We start from the raw sequence: 17,352 nt of genomic DNA, 5'->3' as shown, positions 1-17,352 counted from the left end.
ACGAAAATCTGCAGTACTATCCTGACAACTAGATCAGTTTGTAAATTAAAAGGCTAAAGTGGTTCAGATTCCACTATAAACTGTAGGTCCCTTAGTTGCCATTGGCTGTATGGGCTATTAATTAACAGTCTTGTCTGAGGAACAAGTCTGCCTTATTCACTATCAAGACTACAAGATCGCGCCACATCCTACACTGATTTCCATTCATACTTGGCTTAAAATACCTACCTTTGTATGGTCGCCATTTTAAAATTTTAAGTAAAAAAAGGAAAGTATTTCCTAGTTAATAAAAAATTGATTAGCCTTATATACAAACCATCCAAAATCCACCTTTTATTAAAAAAGAACTGCCGCCTACATTCTACATATCAATATTTATTTAAAAATAATTGATGAAAGGGAAGTAGAAAGAAATTTATACAGTCAAGCAACATAACCTTAATTCAGGTACCAATTTTATTATCAAAATTTAAGTTGAGTAAAATGACATTAAAATATTGAAATTGTCCTTGGAAAAGGTCATATTTGTTTTTCAGGCTCTTTGGTGCTTGATTTAGATACCTGCATACAGTAATCCTTGGTTGGTGTAGTGGCAACTAGTTTCAGTTCATGAACCATCCTCAGGACTACAAGGAGACGGATCAATCACGTAATTTGAATGTATGATTGAATCAATGACTGGGACGGGTGGTGTCGTCCTGTAATCCAGCTACTAGGAGGTCACGAATTGTGGATATTTATAGGCATGCACTGTGGATGCGATGCTCCCTGGTGTGGATTAACGTCCGCAGGAGTGAGTACTTTAACTATCCGCAGTACTATACTGATAAATAGACCAATTTGTATATACCAAGGCAAAAATGTGGTTTGGATTCCACTATAAACTGTAGGTCCCTTAGTTACCATTAGCTGTATGGGCTATTAATTAACAGCTGTGTCTAAGGAATGTCGGCCTTAGTCACTAACAAGGCTACAAGATCGCGCCACTCATCCTTCACACATCTCCATTCATACTTAGCTTAAAATACCTATGTTGTATGGTCGCCATTTAATAAGAAATTTATACGTCTACATTAATGATCTTCCTATAAATATAAATACACAATCTGTTATATATGCGGATGATACAACTTTACTCGCTAACCATTCTAATTTAACAACCCTGCGCTTAATTAGTCAAGAGGCTGAACATAGAGCATATGATTGGTTTTCTGCAAACAGACTATCTTGTAATTCTGACAAATCACAATATATAACAATCAGTCTTAAAACAGAGGTAAAATTTGAATCAGTTAAACTTTTAGGATTTAATTTGGATTCAAAATTAAATTGGTCATCACACATAAAATCTGTTTGTAACAAAATTTCAAGAGTGAGGTGCTTGCTGTGGAAACTTAAGGATTTTGTTAGTCAAGAATATTTAAGATTGGCGTATTTTGGACTTTTTCAATCGCACATACTATATGGTCTTATTTTGTGGGGCCACTCTCCACATATTAACGACATCCTTTTACTCCAGAAAAAGGCGGTTCGAAGCATTGCTGGAGAATGCTCAGATACACATTGTAAACCTCTTTTCATTAATTTCAGGATACCAACCATAGTAAATCTTTATATATTCCAAATTCTAATATATACAAAGTCAAACTTAGATCAATTCTCTTTCCGAAAAGATGTACACAATCACTATACAAGAGGTAGGGATAAAATAGATATATTGCAGCACAGATTGGCAAAAACCAAACATTCACATAAATTAAATTGTATAATGTTTTTTAATAAGCTGCCTGAAGAAGCAAAATTAGTTTCTTACAGTATTTTTAAAAATAAAATGTATGACTGGATTGTTAAAAATCCCTTTTACAAAATTGATGATTTTTTAAGTTGTGAAGTAAATATTAGATTTTGAAGAGTAAGTTGAAATAAAGCTTTTATTTTCATGTAAGTGGCTATTTAGATTTAGATATTTTGTACTGTAAACACTGAATCACCTTGTAACTATGTATAACAATGACGTGTCCTATTTCTTTTATAAAGATCAATGGAAATAAATATTTCTTATTCTTATTCTTATTCTTATTCTTATTCTTATTCTTATAAAGTATTATTGCTACTACAGCAACCAATGATTACTTTATTCAGGTGTTCAAACCATTTTAAGGTATACGTTTATAAAAAGTGTTCAGGAGGTTACACAACTTGTTTGAAAAAGAAATTTGATGGTTGAATCCAAAGTTTCCTCTTAAGAGAAAACTTAATGTCAGAAAGATTTGTTAGTGAGAAGTAAAACACTCTAGTGATTTAAAATAACATCCATACTATTTATTAGTTTGATCTATTAGGATTGTAATATTATTGACAGTTCACTATCGAGTAGTTTACTAAAAGTTTTGAAGAGTCAAAGGTAATATAAATAATACTTCCATCGTTGTTGCATTATTTAATACTAAACAAGATCTAAAGATATTCAACAATATATACAGCTAAAATAAATAAGTATATCCTGTAAATTTAACATTTTTGGTACATTAATAATCACAAAATTTGTCTCCTAAACAAAGAAATTCGAGAAACTAGCTTATGTTCAATATTGTTTCTTCCTCTTGTAGTGGGGGAGTTAGCTGACTGGATTTATTAGTATTTTTAAGATTGTGGATAAGTTTATCAATACTTTCTAGCAGGACAGGCTTGTTGTCAACTTTTATTACGTGATAGTCTACTTTAATTTCCTCCTCTTCTTCTGGAAGTTTCTCTGTCGTTGTTGTTATTCTATTTGACTCTTCTTCATTGTCTTCAGGAGATTCTAAATTGTGGGTCTCTTCTATTATAACAGTCTCCTAGAATAATAGAACAAAGTTAATGGACTAAGTGGAAGCATATACTTATAAAACATATACTCCCTTTGTAGATTTCTCATCCCTATGGAAAGACTTATGCCAATCTTATTGTTGGTTCTGTCTGGTGCACTATAGAGATCGTGTTTTGTTTACAATTTGTTTCTTGTTATTTCAGCCATTTAAAACCTCCTATAAAACAAAATAAAACGATCTAATCATAAACAATAATTCGTCCCCTAGTTATATAACCAAACAGTAAAGCACAAATCATGCAATTAACACTATAATAGAAACAAAATGTTATCGACACTAGCAATAGCAACCAGAGTCACCGGAGATGAACTAGACACAAAAAACAAGCTTCAAAATTTATCCGATGAGAAGTCTACTTGTGTTGGTTAGTCTATGGTGGAAGTAAATTACCCAAAGACAAATGTTTACTTCAATCAAATCATCTTTATTCATTATTCCTATATCATACTGTTTGTTATGGAGAAGTCATACAAGTTGGTCTACGTTATTTTTAAATAAAAAATTGGCTAAAGCTGGTCAATGTAATTATGAGATGTCTACTTCAGTACGGTATATAAAAGTCAATGATTCAAGTTAAAAATGAACTTAACAATACCTTGTTGTTTGAGGGCTCAAAGTCTTCCTCAAGTTGGGGATCCCTCCACAGCCACAAGTTGATGCGAGGTAAAGTTTTGCTGTTGCATGGCACTCTGGGATTTCTGAAAAGATACTCTGAGATAACATTTTTTTGTAAAGATGTCTTTAGGCCAGGGTTTTTGAGGATTTTGTAGTGGGTAAGGTTAATAGTTGGCTTACAAAGACACTACAAAATTGTATGTGTTTATCTGTTTATTTATGCATTTTCATCTATTTTCAAGTAAGGGTAGCTTACCTGGCAAAGTCTGGGATCTCCATGGCCTTCAGCTGGATAGTTTCTACAGTGTCGCTGTTGTCACAAACCAAACGGGACAAACGCACCTTCCTGATCTCGTCCAGTTGTTCTATAAAGACAAATAACTTTTTAGTTTGAAAGGAGTATAGTATATATGAATGAAATGAAATGAAATGACTTCAGCTGATCCTCCCCTCGTGGAAAAAAATTCTCTTCAACATTCTCTTTAAGAAGTCACATACTGTTATAGGACTACTTATCATAATGTAATATTCTAGTTTTTGTTTAGCTCTTGGAATTTGTTTACAGTACTCTAAGCTATTTTAACTCCTTTACAAAAACTTCCAAATTAGCCACTTAGCTTTCTACAAAAATATTTAATTTCTTAGTGAGCTTAAACACATGTGCTATCATTCCTACTAACACAGCTACTCTAACACAACTTACCCAGGGTAAAAGAGCTCGGCCATCCCCCATTCTCGTACCAAAAGCGATCACCTCGTTTGAGATCTCGGAATGTCATAGCAATCAGACAGTTGAACGTTGGTCCAACCATGCTGCCTCGCTGCGGCTTCTCTGCGACACCGGCCGACCACAGATCTACGTCATCTGGATGGCTGCAACAATAACAGAGAAATGTGTTCATACTCACAAATCATTTAGACAGAAGACAATATCTTTTACTCGCTCAGCTGTTGCTTAGTATCAATCTTGCTTGGAATAAAACCTTCAGATTTGAAGGCGTTCTTTATACAATACCGCCCCAACATTGGTTTTGGAGTCATATTTTTCCTGGTTAAGTTGAAGCTTAAAGGTACTTAAAATTTGGTAAAATAGGTTTTCGAGAGTATAATCAATTGTTTCTTATTACAATATTTTTGCAGAAGATAATAGTATCAAAATTCAAAGACATAAGCCTACCTGAACATCTCGTGGTAGTGAGTGACAGTAACGTTGGACATATGATGTATCATATCCGACCATGAGAACATGTCTGGCAGACGACAAAGACGCCGGAACCGGTTGAACCCTGGGACGCCATGCTCTCTGGCTCGCGCCACGTTGATAGCTGCCAGGTCACGGCCCCAGCCCTGGGCTGGCTCTTGGAACAAGTGGTTTGTCACCTGTAAAGTGAAGTTGGTAGGACTAAATCTAATCAGTGTTTAGGAGATACAGAGTTTCTCCAAAGTCAACAGTTCAGGAAATATACCCAAAAGTGTATAGTTTGGGACACGCTGTATTCCAACATTAGATGTTACTCGTATTTGTTCTACAAGTTAGTGCCTCAAACTACAAAGTACTATCGACCTTTGTGGGCGAGTGGGATGAGTCTTTGTCTTTGGGTAACAACTGTGTGGATGCAGATGACAAAGAAGTAGTTCTTGACGTTTCATAAGTTTTACAGTCTCTTCTTCCTTTAGTGCCTTAAGAATGGACTGCTCCAGAATGTCAGCAAATACTTCATTGTCATGTGCATCCATGCGGCCAACACCCAAAGACCAGGATTCATCAACTTTAGGAATTGGCCTTAAAACTTGAAAGCATATTTCAAAGAATGGTATGCCTGCATTCAAAGTCAAAGGATTATCACCTCTTCAGTGATAGAGTCGTCCATGGCTTGCGCTAGTTGATTGGTCATACCAAGGATGTATTGGTCGTACGCTCCCGGCTTGTAGAGATCCCAGGGTTGCTGCAACATGGCACTGAGGCGACGGGCTCCTGCAAGAAAACCAATACACTAAAAATTAGATTAGAATTTTTCTACACATAGCGTATTACGGTGCAAATATTAGTAAAGGATGAGTGAGTGAATGGATATGATAAAACGCTTGATTTTCATTTTGCTTTGACCCATAAAATCACTTCCCAAAGTTTGGCTGTTTACTCATGGGACACTCTATTATAAGTTTGAAGAAAGTAACCAAAGTCTTTTTTACAGTTTTCTAATTATGTCTCGTACATGCTTTCATTTTTTTCATTTTCAAACAACAGAAACAATTGCTTGAGTCAGCAAAATATACTACAATGAGATGACAAAGAACTCAGGAGATCCGTTTAGTATTTTTTCATGGGAGGGAGATTATAAGCTACCTTAACATATATTACATTTAGTCCCATATATATTTACATTTAGTTATTCTTAGTGAACATATGTTATGTTAACCTCAGTGACAGGAATGCTTATTTCTACGAGAGTTCTGAACTTAATTCCATTAATATGTCTCCCAAAGTAACTATGGTGTCCTTCAAAGGTAGCATTACTGACCGACATACTGGTGCGAGGGGCTCCACCGCTCCAGGGCACGGGGCAGCAGGGAGTGACCGAAGCGGAAGGCGGCCGTTGCAAACGCTGCAGGAACTGAGGCATCTACCTGGGGACTGTAGTCGTCCGAGTAGCCCTGAAAAGTGGTAAAGATTGTGTCAATTAGCTTGGCGTGTGGTAAGGAAGATGCAAAGGCTCCAAGAACACTGAGATTGAGTAGTACCCCTAGCTTGTGAACTAATTTTTAAAATGACTGTGAAGGATGATAAAAGGATGGTTGTGGGGGAAGGATTCTAATGCTACACATCCTGCTCGCCTCTCTAAACGAAACGATCTATTACTCTAACAATGAGGAACAGGAGGATTAATTTTATAAGAATCACAAGAATTGCAATTCTTAATTATTTTTTTTATAAACTAAATTAAATGGGGCCTTTAGTGTTAAACGTGGTTAAACCCAAATAACATGGATTTGAATAAGAAAATTAGGTTTTTTGTCTTTTAAACAAAAACTAAAAGAGATACGAAGTAAGTAAAGATTACAAAGTTATTAAGAAATAAAAAAAAACCTATAAAATGATGTGCCACTTGACATATGTTGCTATTTGAAAATGTTTAACAATGTTTATTTGCAAATGTTTAAAAATCATTTTTTTATTATTTTTTATTATAAAAAAAACCGTTACTTGTAGCATATCAAAGTAAAGCTAATTTCATAACGAGTAAGAAAATTCAACCTGAGAGGGCTAAGTGCATTGGTATAGGAAACACAGAGTATTAAAAACGTATTGATTTTTCCAAAATAAGCTGCCGCTATTTGGAAACGGAAAAAGATAATTCATTTCTGTTTTTGCTAAAAAGTTTTTATCTTAGATACTGTACCTTTAAAATTATGTATAACATGACATATATTTACATTTGAAAATTCCGAGATTCGATCTAGTGACCCTCAGTTACTGGCACACCCTGTATCGTAAACAAGTTGAAAATATTTTTTTTTTATTTTTACGTTATTCTTTGGGGTTGATTTAGCGGAAAACAATTTTATTTCATCGCTGTACGTTAAGCCGTTCTTCCGTAATCAATTTGAGACACCTTATGTGGGACACCTGTATAAATTCCAAAGTGCACTTTTGAGAAAACTACAACTCACACCCCCATAAACCATATGCTTAAAATGATCGTCATGACGAGAATTCTGTTTTTTTTTTATTATTATCTTAACTTAACCAATCAATAGTTTTATTAATACTTATGAAGCCAAACGGGGTGAAGCCCGTGGGTAACAGCTAGTACGAAATAAATCTTAGTTATTTAAAAATAATTCAACATGGATTTCTGAAGAACTTCTAGATTCCCAAAGGATACTATCTTAAAGTATCCTTACGCATATCATACAATAAGCAATAAGCCTACACGTTTTACTACAGTTACAGAAACGAGGAAATTCAAATTGGAGATTTAATGAACCGTTACAATTTCCACCAATATGAATTACAGTCATAAAATATATCACGTCATCGCCAAGACAGCTGGCGACAACTGTGATATTGAGATATTCCACCAACGTCTGTTTATTCAGGCGCCAAGGAATCAAGGACAGCGCAAACAACGAAGTGTGCGCGCCCTGTAAAACAAACATAACCGGTCGCCATCTTGGATTTTTCATCTCTTTGAGTGCTTAGTCTAGATTAAACACAAGCTTATGAAGTTTCCTTGGATCGCTTTTCAGTCGTGCAATTGTCTTTGTTTGTGGAGAAACAATATTTGAATTGTAGAAAAGTGAGAGTCGTGTGATAAACTGTTTAGATTGTGAAAAGTGTCATTTTTTAAATTTAGGGTTAACCTGATCCAAATTAATGTCTCTTCTACATAAATGCTGGGTATTATTGAGCAACGGGTAAGGGTTTTGGTTTAAAATTGAATTAAAATCAAAATTGGTCGAATGTCATTTGAGTTAGTTTTTATTGCATTCATCTGTAACACAGATAATCCTTAGAAGAGCCTGAGTATTCATTTTGCAGTCATATTGGTGTGCATTTTCATTATGAGCTGAATTTGTCGAGTTTTAGTTTTGTATTGCGTTTTAAGCTGTTTGAATATTATTAATAGGCATCGTCTCTTATAATATGTTACTACACGAGAGAACGAGGATGACCCATTAAGTTCAGCCCAAAGTTTAAAATCATCAACTAAAATCTCCCAATTTTGAATATATGAAACTGTATCAATCGCTATGTTTTTGAGATTATTTCTGAGAATAACCTCTCAGAGGCTGTACTTGAGTGTGAACAGTCAAAAAACTTTATTTCCAATGTTATTTTTTTAACTCTCTACCTAGATGTCCCTTTTGGATCTTCCTTTTATTAACCATCATATTTGAACGAAACTTAAATGTTCAAAATTATATTTGGTTGGACCTCTTTATTTATTCCAATGATCGCGGTTTATTTCACATGGATACAACAATCGTTTTACATTTTGGTTAATTCTTAGTAGTGGTTTGATAAAATTTGCCTCTAGGGTACGCTCTCATTATATATCAACAAGCTGGATTTTTACTTTCTCCTCCTATACATAGTATTTGGAGAAAGTATTGTTTTCGTCAACATTTTCGAGTTTGAGTTTTGAGTGGATATATGCGTTTTGGGTCCCCCTGAACCCAAAAAAAAGTGGTTTTCGAAGGGGTATCGGTCCGTTCGTGTGTCTGTCTGTGTGTGGATGTGTACACACATACAGATGAAATTTGGTATGTAGGCACTAATCCATGGTATCTCCATGCGATTTTTAAATTTTTTTGAAATTTTGGTTTTTTAATGGTGATTTTCTCATAAAACCCATAAAATAACGGGAAAATTGTATCTTCTCGAAAAAGGCCCGAGCCATTTTGGCAAACATTTAGTATTTTATGGACCTTTACATTCTGAGCAAAATAGTACAAATCCCATTTCCGTAAAAATGACGGTTCAAAATTATTGTAACTTATCTTATTTTCCTATTAAAAACACCATAAAGTAACAAAAAGTCTGATTTTAGAAAAAAGCCGGTTTTGATTAAATTAGTGTTGTCTTTATTATTAATTCTAAAAAATAGTACAATCCCTCATTGCTGTAAAAATTACGGTTCAAAAGTTATTGCAGCTTCTCTGATTTTCCCTAAAATATTTTAGTTACTCTCATCGCTTACCCCTTGATAAAAGTTGTTGACAATCTAATGTTAGAAAGTATGTGTCAGATTGCTGATAGCATTTAAATATTTTTATCAACTGCAGTATATTTCTCACCTGTTGTCTAAGTGTCAGGCCGTACCTCCTAATGGTGGACTCCCCCAGCAGCAAGGGTAGGAACTCTGAGAAGGTGATGTGTTGCACCATAGCGGCAACAATATGTCTGGCCTCCTAGATATCAACATTAATAAAGTTAATATTAACCAATAATATGGTAAATATTCGTGTAATAGAATCTGCAGCGAAGACACAGGAGAAAGTGAATTGTTGGACTCAATAGTGACTGCCATGGCCTCAAGAACATCAACACCAACAACATCAATTTTAATCAACAAGGCCAACTTCAGTAGTGTCGACATGAATAATGAAACAAACTATGCTAACGCTAATACCAACGACATCAACATTTTTTTTTAATACAAGTTGCTAAAGATGTTGATTGATTATTAGCGTTCTTTAAATATTATTGTTTAAGTTCTACATGACCAGAGCAAAGTTACTTTAGTAAAACATGCTATTAGAACAAAATTACGATCAATCACAAACTGGACTGAAACCACCAAAACAACCAATAGAAATAACAATACATATTATATTTATATTAATTGTACGTAGGTAGTTTGTACCACGTGAGTTTTGCTAACAGTTGACCTGAAAATGATAACAGTGTTTGGTTGAAAGGAAAACTGTATAAGTACATACAAAACAAACGAATGGCATTTGAATAACAGAACGATGAAGAATTAGAGGTCGAATATAGCTTCCATGTAATGTGAATAAAATTGACAAGACGCTACGAATCAGAAAGATTATTTTGTACTTCCAAACTTAAGACCATATTTTAAGGCAGGAACTATTACGAAAACTCAATAGCGTACCCCTTTTATACCCTTTACGAAAATGTCATTAATTAGTTTGCGGAAAGAACACAAGGGAAATTAAGAGGAGCAAGAGTAGCATTAACCAAGTTGGTTTTAAAGTAACCGATCATTTCTTGTCAAGCTGTTTCAAGATGGCGGACGCATTGTTAAACAGCCTTCAGGCGATCCGCAAATGAAAGACTATTAAAGTGCGACAGAGAGAGCGAACAGCAATTACCCGCCGCGGAACAGCAGTAAAAACTAATTGTGTTGGCGAAGAAAATCGGCCAAGTTTCCACTGATGAGAACAGAACATATTCTGAGAGCGCGATCGGCTGTTATTAGTAAGGAACAATAACCCTTCCCCCCCTTGGCAATTAATACGTCTCCCTGCTCTCAATAGCCGCTTCTGGGGGGGGGGGGGGGGGGGTAATTTCTTGAATCCACATGCCTCAGGCGACGAGCCAAGGAAATATGTTCCTGATAAATGTTTGCACCTTTCCTGGCTCGAGATTTCGAAAACATTCGGAGGAAATCGCAACATTTGAATATTTAAAACTCGATTTTTATTTCCAATTCCTTATTGATGAATTAAATGATCAATTTTTCATTTTTGTCCCACACAAAGAGCCCGAGCCGATAAACAGTTGTTTTTTACAGAACCATTAGAAAAAGTAGCTTGTCGTAAGCATATTGCACTATATCATTTTATTTGGTGGTGTAAGTGAAATAGGGTGTCTCTATTGGTGGCGTAAGTAAATTATATTTAATCACCATCGAGTTTTTGAAATCCAAAACTCAAAAACCTAATTTAGGATTTTCATCATATATCTATGTTTTTGTAGCTTAAAGTTTCTGAATTATTTAAGTTTATACATGTGACGCCCCGTATAACCAAAACCATTTAAGAGAACAAACACACTTGAAGCTCTCTGTGTGTTCCTTCGCATTACAAAGTATGTATTTGTTTCGTGCCGCGTACTGTGTGTTTGTACCCTAAAAGGCCTGGCACACACGGTCGATTTTTCGATCGGCCGATAAAAAAATCGGCCAAAAATAAATTGCCCTTGATTTATGTCCAGGCGCACACGTGGCGATTTTTTAGTCGAGAAATGAATTTTTTCGAGTGCGTTTAAGCTATCCTAAATGGATTTCGTAGAATTGTGCTCTTCTAATTACATAAAAAAAGAAGACAGCTTAAATATTGGGTTCATTCGATAGTAAGTCAGAGACTTTTAAATCAACAGTTTTATAAACTATACACTTTACGCAATGACAGTAAAAAGTTCTGTAATTACTATAGAATGTCTGTTGAAAGTTTCATTTTTTATCATGACAGCTGTGGCCTTTTTTTTAGCAAAGAAAATAACACAACTCACACTGAAATTCACTGACTCCTGTGGAGAACAATAAGCGACTGGCCGATTTTTTAGTCGACCGTGTGCGTGGCCTGATAACAACCTGTATGTTACAGATTTCCGGGCGACAATCGCCTCGCCTACGAATCTATAAAGCAATCCTGTCCAAAATTATTTTTTTAATATTTTGTTTTATTATTTTTTTTTTTTTAAATGTGTGATATAATTGAATAATAGGGAATTTGTACGTAGATTAATAATGCTATAGACATTCAACTATAAAAATAACCGTCGTAACAATCGGCGGATATATCCGCCTTCCGTCCGCTATGCACAAAATGCTAGCGGATATATCCGCCTACAATCTGGGGAAGGTTTTAAACCTTTTTTGTTGATGTGACCCAAAAATATTTTTCAAAGCTATGGCAGTAAAATACAGTTCGGTACTATGAGATTCGATGCTATGAGAACGTCTTACCTGGTACAAAGTCTCGTCGTCCCAGTGGGGGTTGATCTTTGACAGTTGCTTGGCAATGCGGTTGTGTTCCCTCACAAACATTGTGTGTAGCACACCCAAGGCCAGCTGTTCGTTTACTCTGTTGTCACCTGAAGAGTCATAAGGGGAGGTTCCGATAAATAAATTTACTATGATTGATTTCATAGCTGTGAAAGCCAGTTGAGCGATCACGTTTCATAGATTTTTGATAAAGCAATACATAAAAAAAAATTATAGGTAGATATACCGTAATGCAAAATACATCTATTTTATCATCTTATCAGATTCGCTCAGAACTATCAACATCTATAATAACAAGTTGCATAAGTAAAGATGTGGACATTACATACTTATCCTTTGTATCAGTATTTTCCTGTGTTTGCTTGCTAATGTCATCTGGTGAACCCACAGTTCTTGTTGAACCCGACCTTGAACCTAAGCCAATCGAAATTTTCTCAATCTTGGCCAGATTTTGCGATTCCGGCAGAAATAATCCTGTATGGATCCATACGATTAGCAGATGTAATTTTTTTTAAGACTTGCCTGCTTTGAGAACTGCACAAGTAGTTGTCACCATACCTTATGAGGTTTGTTTTCTTAAATTTTGTACATTTAACATGATTATGAAAAGCATTGTTTTCAAAGCAAGTATCCTACATTCAACTATCTCAAAACATTGCCAAAAGTAGTTGTTCGGGCGTTTATTGCTCGTCTTCATTTTCTACAAATATCAGGAAGTTGACACTCTTATGCGAATTAGGTATTTTCTTTTAAAACGAAAACGCAAAAAATACTTTATCCCTCTTGGGCAATAATATACCCCAAGTCGTTGCAAACACAACAATCAATACAACAAGTGTGTTGCCAACCGATATCATCAAAAATATTTCAATATAATTAATAAGAAAGCATGTTCATAATAGCCTATTTAGATCAAAATATTGATTTGATTATACCTAGTTATTTAAAACTGTAGAATCATGTAGTTATTTTAATTCCCAATAACATGAGATAAATTTTATTTGTTATAACCTTATTTAGCTACATAAATCATATTCCTGTAAAATACTGTACCTATTCAATCAGTGGTCGTTTCCAATTTGTGACAAAAATGTAAACTTAAGACTCTCTCTGTATGATCAGTGGTCATCATCCGTTTTATCCTTTGTACTGTGTTTTGGTTGTGGCTTGATTTTAATGCTATGATTGTTTACATTTACGTCGTTATTCTGTAACCATAATGGTAACCCGTAAAATCAACGTTGAAATGTAAAAAAAACTTTGAGTTACTTTTAAATTATATAGGCATTATCAAAAATTTAAATTGGTTTCGTCTAAACCTTTCAAACATTTGACATAACAACCTTGGTAAGTTTGACTAAAATATGTTTAGCCGTTATTGAGTTAATGTGTTAGGGAAGTCGATCCCAAAGAGCTTTGCTTCGCTCCTCTCAATACATAAAAAACCGTATCAACTGCATACTTGAATGAACTGTGTTGATTAGAAACTTCCCAAAAATTTTTTCATTAACTCTATCCTAAGGGAACAGCTTATAATTAAAGAGATGTATTTAATAACGATTGAAGTATTGAATACAGATGATACATTTTTTAATTGTTTCTTTACTTTTTTCCTGAGTTTGGAACTTTGGATTGGTACCATAAACTTTCTATATTGCAAAATGAAAAGTGACAATATGTTAGTCTTTTGATGTGATTGATGTGATTGATGTGAGAGGGTATTTACTTTTAGTGATCAAACATTTCAATTCTGTGTATATGGGTCTTCTAAAATTTTTATTGTTATGCAAATAATTAAAAATGTTTAGTTCCAGAATGTTGAGACCATGAATTGAACATCAGTATCCTTCAGTCAACCCTAAAATCTTGTGAAAATGGTCAATTCAAGCTTTAAAACACTGCAATACATAAAACACCTTAAACAACGCTCACTATCTAAATTCAATTAGGTTTAATTAAATACTCAGTAACCTCTCCATTGTACGCACGAGAGGATTAAACCATAAAGAGATTTCTTCCACCGGATAAGCAGCGAGGTAAAAAGGTCCGTTTAACAAGCGATAATTTATCCTTTATTTCTGAGCCCCTTATTTCACGAAAGTTGCTGGCCTGTTGGCTGGTATTAAGTCACGTGGTATGATAAGAGGGGAGGGGAGGTTTAGCCCCGAGCTGATATCTCACTCGGTTGGGCCGTTTCTATAAACAATTATAATTTCCCCGCACCTTCTTTATCGCCTGAAACACGTTTTTATTAGGGGTTCGGACGTAATAAAAATAGAGATTACACGTGTGGGCTTCTAGGACCTCTAGGTCACAGAGTAAAGACGTTTCTCAAATACTGTGATAAGAGTATTTTATTTGTTTACGGAGACAAAACTGTTTACAGTTTTACGATAGGTGGCAAGCAGAATAATTTATAAATACGTGAACTACATGACAAGGTAACAGTTACCTTAGAAGAAGTAAAAGAAGGCAGTAGGCCCACTATGTTCTATAATTTATTCTATGGCCTACCTTTACTTCTTATAAGGTAAGCTAGCAGCTATCCCTTCATTCTACAAATCAAAATCCAACCCTGATGCGTTTCCTTGAAAAACTACTTAAATAAAATGTCAACTACAGGTAAACAACTAAGGATCTATTTTGTAAACATGCAGAAGTTAAAAAAAAAAACTTGGAATATGAACTTGTCAGTAAAGTACTGACAAGGTAATTTGGACTTAGGAATATTCTTAAACACATCAAGAATATTGGCTCTAGGAAACGCATGCTAAAGACAAATCTCTAGGCAAATGTCTTAAAGAGATTCAACAACCCACACTTACCAGCCAAGAAGCAGTAGTCGTCCGGTGTGGGGCGGATGCACCCGTCATCAGGCTGATGGGTCTTGGGAGGCAGCAGAGGCTGGAGACCAAGGTCGTCGAAGACAGGGACGGTCCTAAGGAGGCCGCCCTGGAGAGACCTTAAGGAGTCGGCGACCTTGTAGCTCGAGCCGTACACGAAGTTGGCGTCTATGAAGGAGGTGAGGGAGTTGACCTGAACTCTGCTGCCTGGAAACAATCGATTTTTGAGCTAACAAAATTGTGCCTTTGGTTGAGTCGGTGACTCATTCGGTGGCAAAAAGACTTCGAAACTCGAGGCAGCGTGGGTTCGTGTGTTGGTAGTTCAAAACTCACTGCTCCAAAACATATTTTTGGAGAAGTGCCTTTCGAATCACTGCCTAACCCTTCAATTTTTTTCGGAGCGTGCATTTCGCAGTATTGTGTTTTGGAGCAATAAATTTCACAGTATTTGATTTTGGACCAGTACCTTTCACAGCATTTAATTTCGGAGCAGTGCTTTTCACAGTATTGTATTTTAAAACAGTGTCGTTTGCAGTGTTTATATTTCGGAGCAGTATCTTGCACAGTAATGTATTCTGGAGTGGTACCATCCGGAGTATAACAATACCCGAAGGCGTCACATATAACCTTCTAGAAGTTCTACTCGGTCAGAGGCTCAGTCTGTCTCTGGTCAAGAAGGATCATGTTTTACAGGAATAGTTAGAGTTTATTTTTATCACTAATTTAAACAGTTGAAACAGCCCCAGAAGGTTGTATTGTATCGCAATATCAGCTTCATCAAAGTTAACTAGATGTTGTAGATGTTTGTATAGCCTACAGAAATAAACAGAAACAAAATTGTCAACAAAATTATGTTTTGTTTACATTTGGTATTTGAGTTTTCCTCCGTCAATGGGATTTTCCACAACAGCTCAGAAACGGTCCAAATAAGTGTTTGTCTGGTCAACATCTAAAGTTGGGTTTTTACAATTACAAATAGCTCTAGGTCCAAACCAACCTCGCATCAAACCATCAACGTTTAGATTTGAAGGCGAGGACTTCAACTTCTCGTCTACCAAGAGTATTCAAACTTGTCTACAATTATATTTTTTACTGTAGGCCTATCGCATTTTTAAATATTGATAATATAAGTTACGAAACACACACACACATATAAATGAAGTAAGACCACATTTTCGGTAAATACGCGTGTATAAAAACAAAGTTAGTATTTGTATTCGGGCAAGCGATGGTCTTGACCGTTAAATTGGAGAAGCTCGCCGGACTGGAGGGGGGGATTGTTTGTTGTGTACACTCGGAGCAAACAACAACCCTTAACCCCCCCCCCCCCCCGCCATCCTGTAGGGTAAACAACTCCGCTCACAACAAGACTGTTTTGTTTACTTGATGTTGTAAACAACTAAACTTCTGCCGGAGGGATCCGACAATCCCGAGGATTTGCGAAGCCCGTTTGGAATCGCAAAGTTTTTATGTTTATTCTTTCGTGTTCTCGATCAAAAATATTGTTTTGCATACAAACATGTATCGATAAATTTATCGTCCTTCTTGTTTTATCAATTTTTTTGATTTAATAGATGTTTTTAGATGGATGGTTTATTTTGAAATCTTATATATTAAAAAATTTGGTTTTTCTGTTCCGAGTTCGTTTGGCTCTTCTACACGACCGATTTTCATGATTGAGGTCTCAAATTTAAGGTATGCACCCTCAGATTTGCCATCAAGCATTGGCATATATGTATCTATAAACCCACACGGGTTATACGTAAACTAAATTTTCTCCCCATGTATTTCTTATGGAAGTTGAATTTTGTTTATCTTTTCCGAGTTCGTTTGGCTGTTCCACCCAACCGATTTTCATGATTGAGGTCTCTAATTGAAGGTATTAACCCACAGATTTGCCATCAAGCATTGGCATATATGTATCTATAATCCCACACGGCTTATACGTAAACGAAATTTGCTCCCCATGTATTTATTATAGGAGTTAAATTTGGTTTCACTTAACTGAGTTCGTTTGGCTCATCTACCTGACCGGTTTGCATGATTTAGGTCTCAAATTGAAGTCATGCACGCAAAGATTTCACATCAAGCATCGGCATATACTTACTTACCTACTGTACTACTTGACTAAAAAAAAATAATTTGATTAATTTTCGAATTCTTACATCAATTTAAGATGTATTTCACCAGTTATAATTATATAATCCTATATATTTTGGTCTAAGAGCTTTCAGTAAAATATCGGCAAATATTTGCAAGTGACTAAGTATGTATCTGTCTATTCCCTGTAAGCAACTATCAGTGAAATGACATTGTTCATCTTTTAACCTATGTGTCTTGACAGGTTTACCTTGGAAATGTCATATTTTGATGCATTATTATTTATTTTATAAAAAGTAAAAATCTTTCAGAGTTTTTACTGCATGTCTTTACTTGCGTAGCTTATCCAACGTGTCACTAGGTTCGTGTTTTATCATGTAAGTACATTTAAATTCTTTGTTTTTGTCGTACATATAAATTTTTTAATAAGTAGAAGAGTAAATG

At 35.3% G+C, this 17,352-nt stretch overlaps 1 protein-coding gene across 1 annotated transcript in view; it reads right to left on the bottom strand.

Moving 5' to 3' along the window:
- Nucleotides 1-2,510: 2,510 nt before the first annotated feature.
- The window catches only part of LOC128989122 (lactoperoxidase-like), a 166,886-nt gene continuing 152,044 nt past the window's right edge, over nucleotides 2,511-17,352 (bottom strand). Inside the window, exons 9-18 of the mRNA XM_054410987.1 lie at nucleotides 14,791-15,015; nucleotides 11,927-12,054; nucleotides 9,288-9,401; nucleotides 6,008-6,140; nucleotides 5,333-5,460; nucleotides 4,663-4,865; nucleotides 4,189-4,358; nucleotides 3,742-3,850; nucleotides 3,466-3,568; nucleotides 2,511-2,837 (exon numbers count right to left, since the gene is read on the bottom strand). Of these exons, the coding sequence (XP_054266962.1) occupies nucleotides 2,574-2,837; nucleotides 3,466-3,568; nucleotides 3,742-3,850; nucleotides 4,189-4,358; nucleotides 4,663-4,865; nucleotides 5,333-5,460; nucleotides 6,008-6,140; nucleotides 9,288-9,401; nucleotides 11,927-12,054; nucleotides 14,791-15,015 (1,577 nt within the window). The 3' untranslated portion in view covers nucleotides 2,511-2,573. The remainder of the gene's footprint in view (nucleotides 2,838-3,465; nucleotides 3,569-3,741; nucleotides 3,851-4,188; nucleotides 4,359-4,662; nucleotides 4,866-5,332; nucleotides 5,461-6,007; nucleotides 6,141-9,287; nucleotides 9,402-11,926; nucleotides 12,055-14,790; nucleotides 15,016-17,352) is intronic.

This window comes from Macrosteles quadrilineatus, unplaced genomic scaffold (assembly GCF_028750875.1).
Source record: "Macrosteles quadrilineatus isolate MER2022 unplaced genomic scaffold, UCM_ALF_1.0 Scaffold_3__2_contigs__length_128488019, whole genome shotgun sequence".
In the NCBI taxonomy this organism is placed as follows: domain Eukaryota; kingdom Metazoa; phylum Arthropoda; class Insecta; order Hemiptera; family Cicadellidae; genus Macrosteles; species Macrosteles quadrilineatus.
Note: the sequence above shows the minus strand (reverse complement) of the source record. Positions and strands in the feature narration are given on the sequence as shown.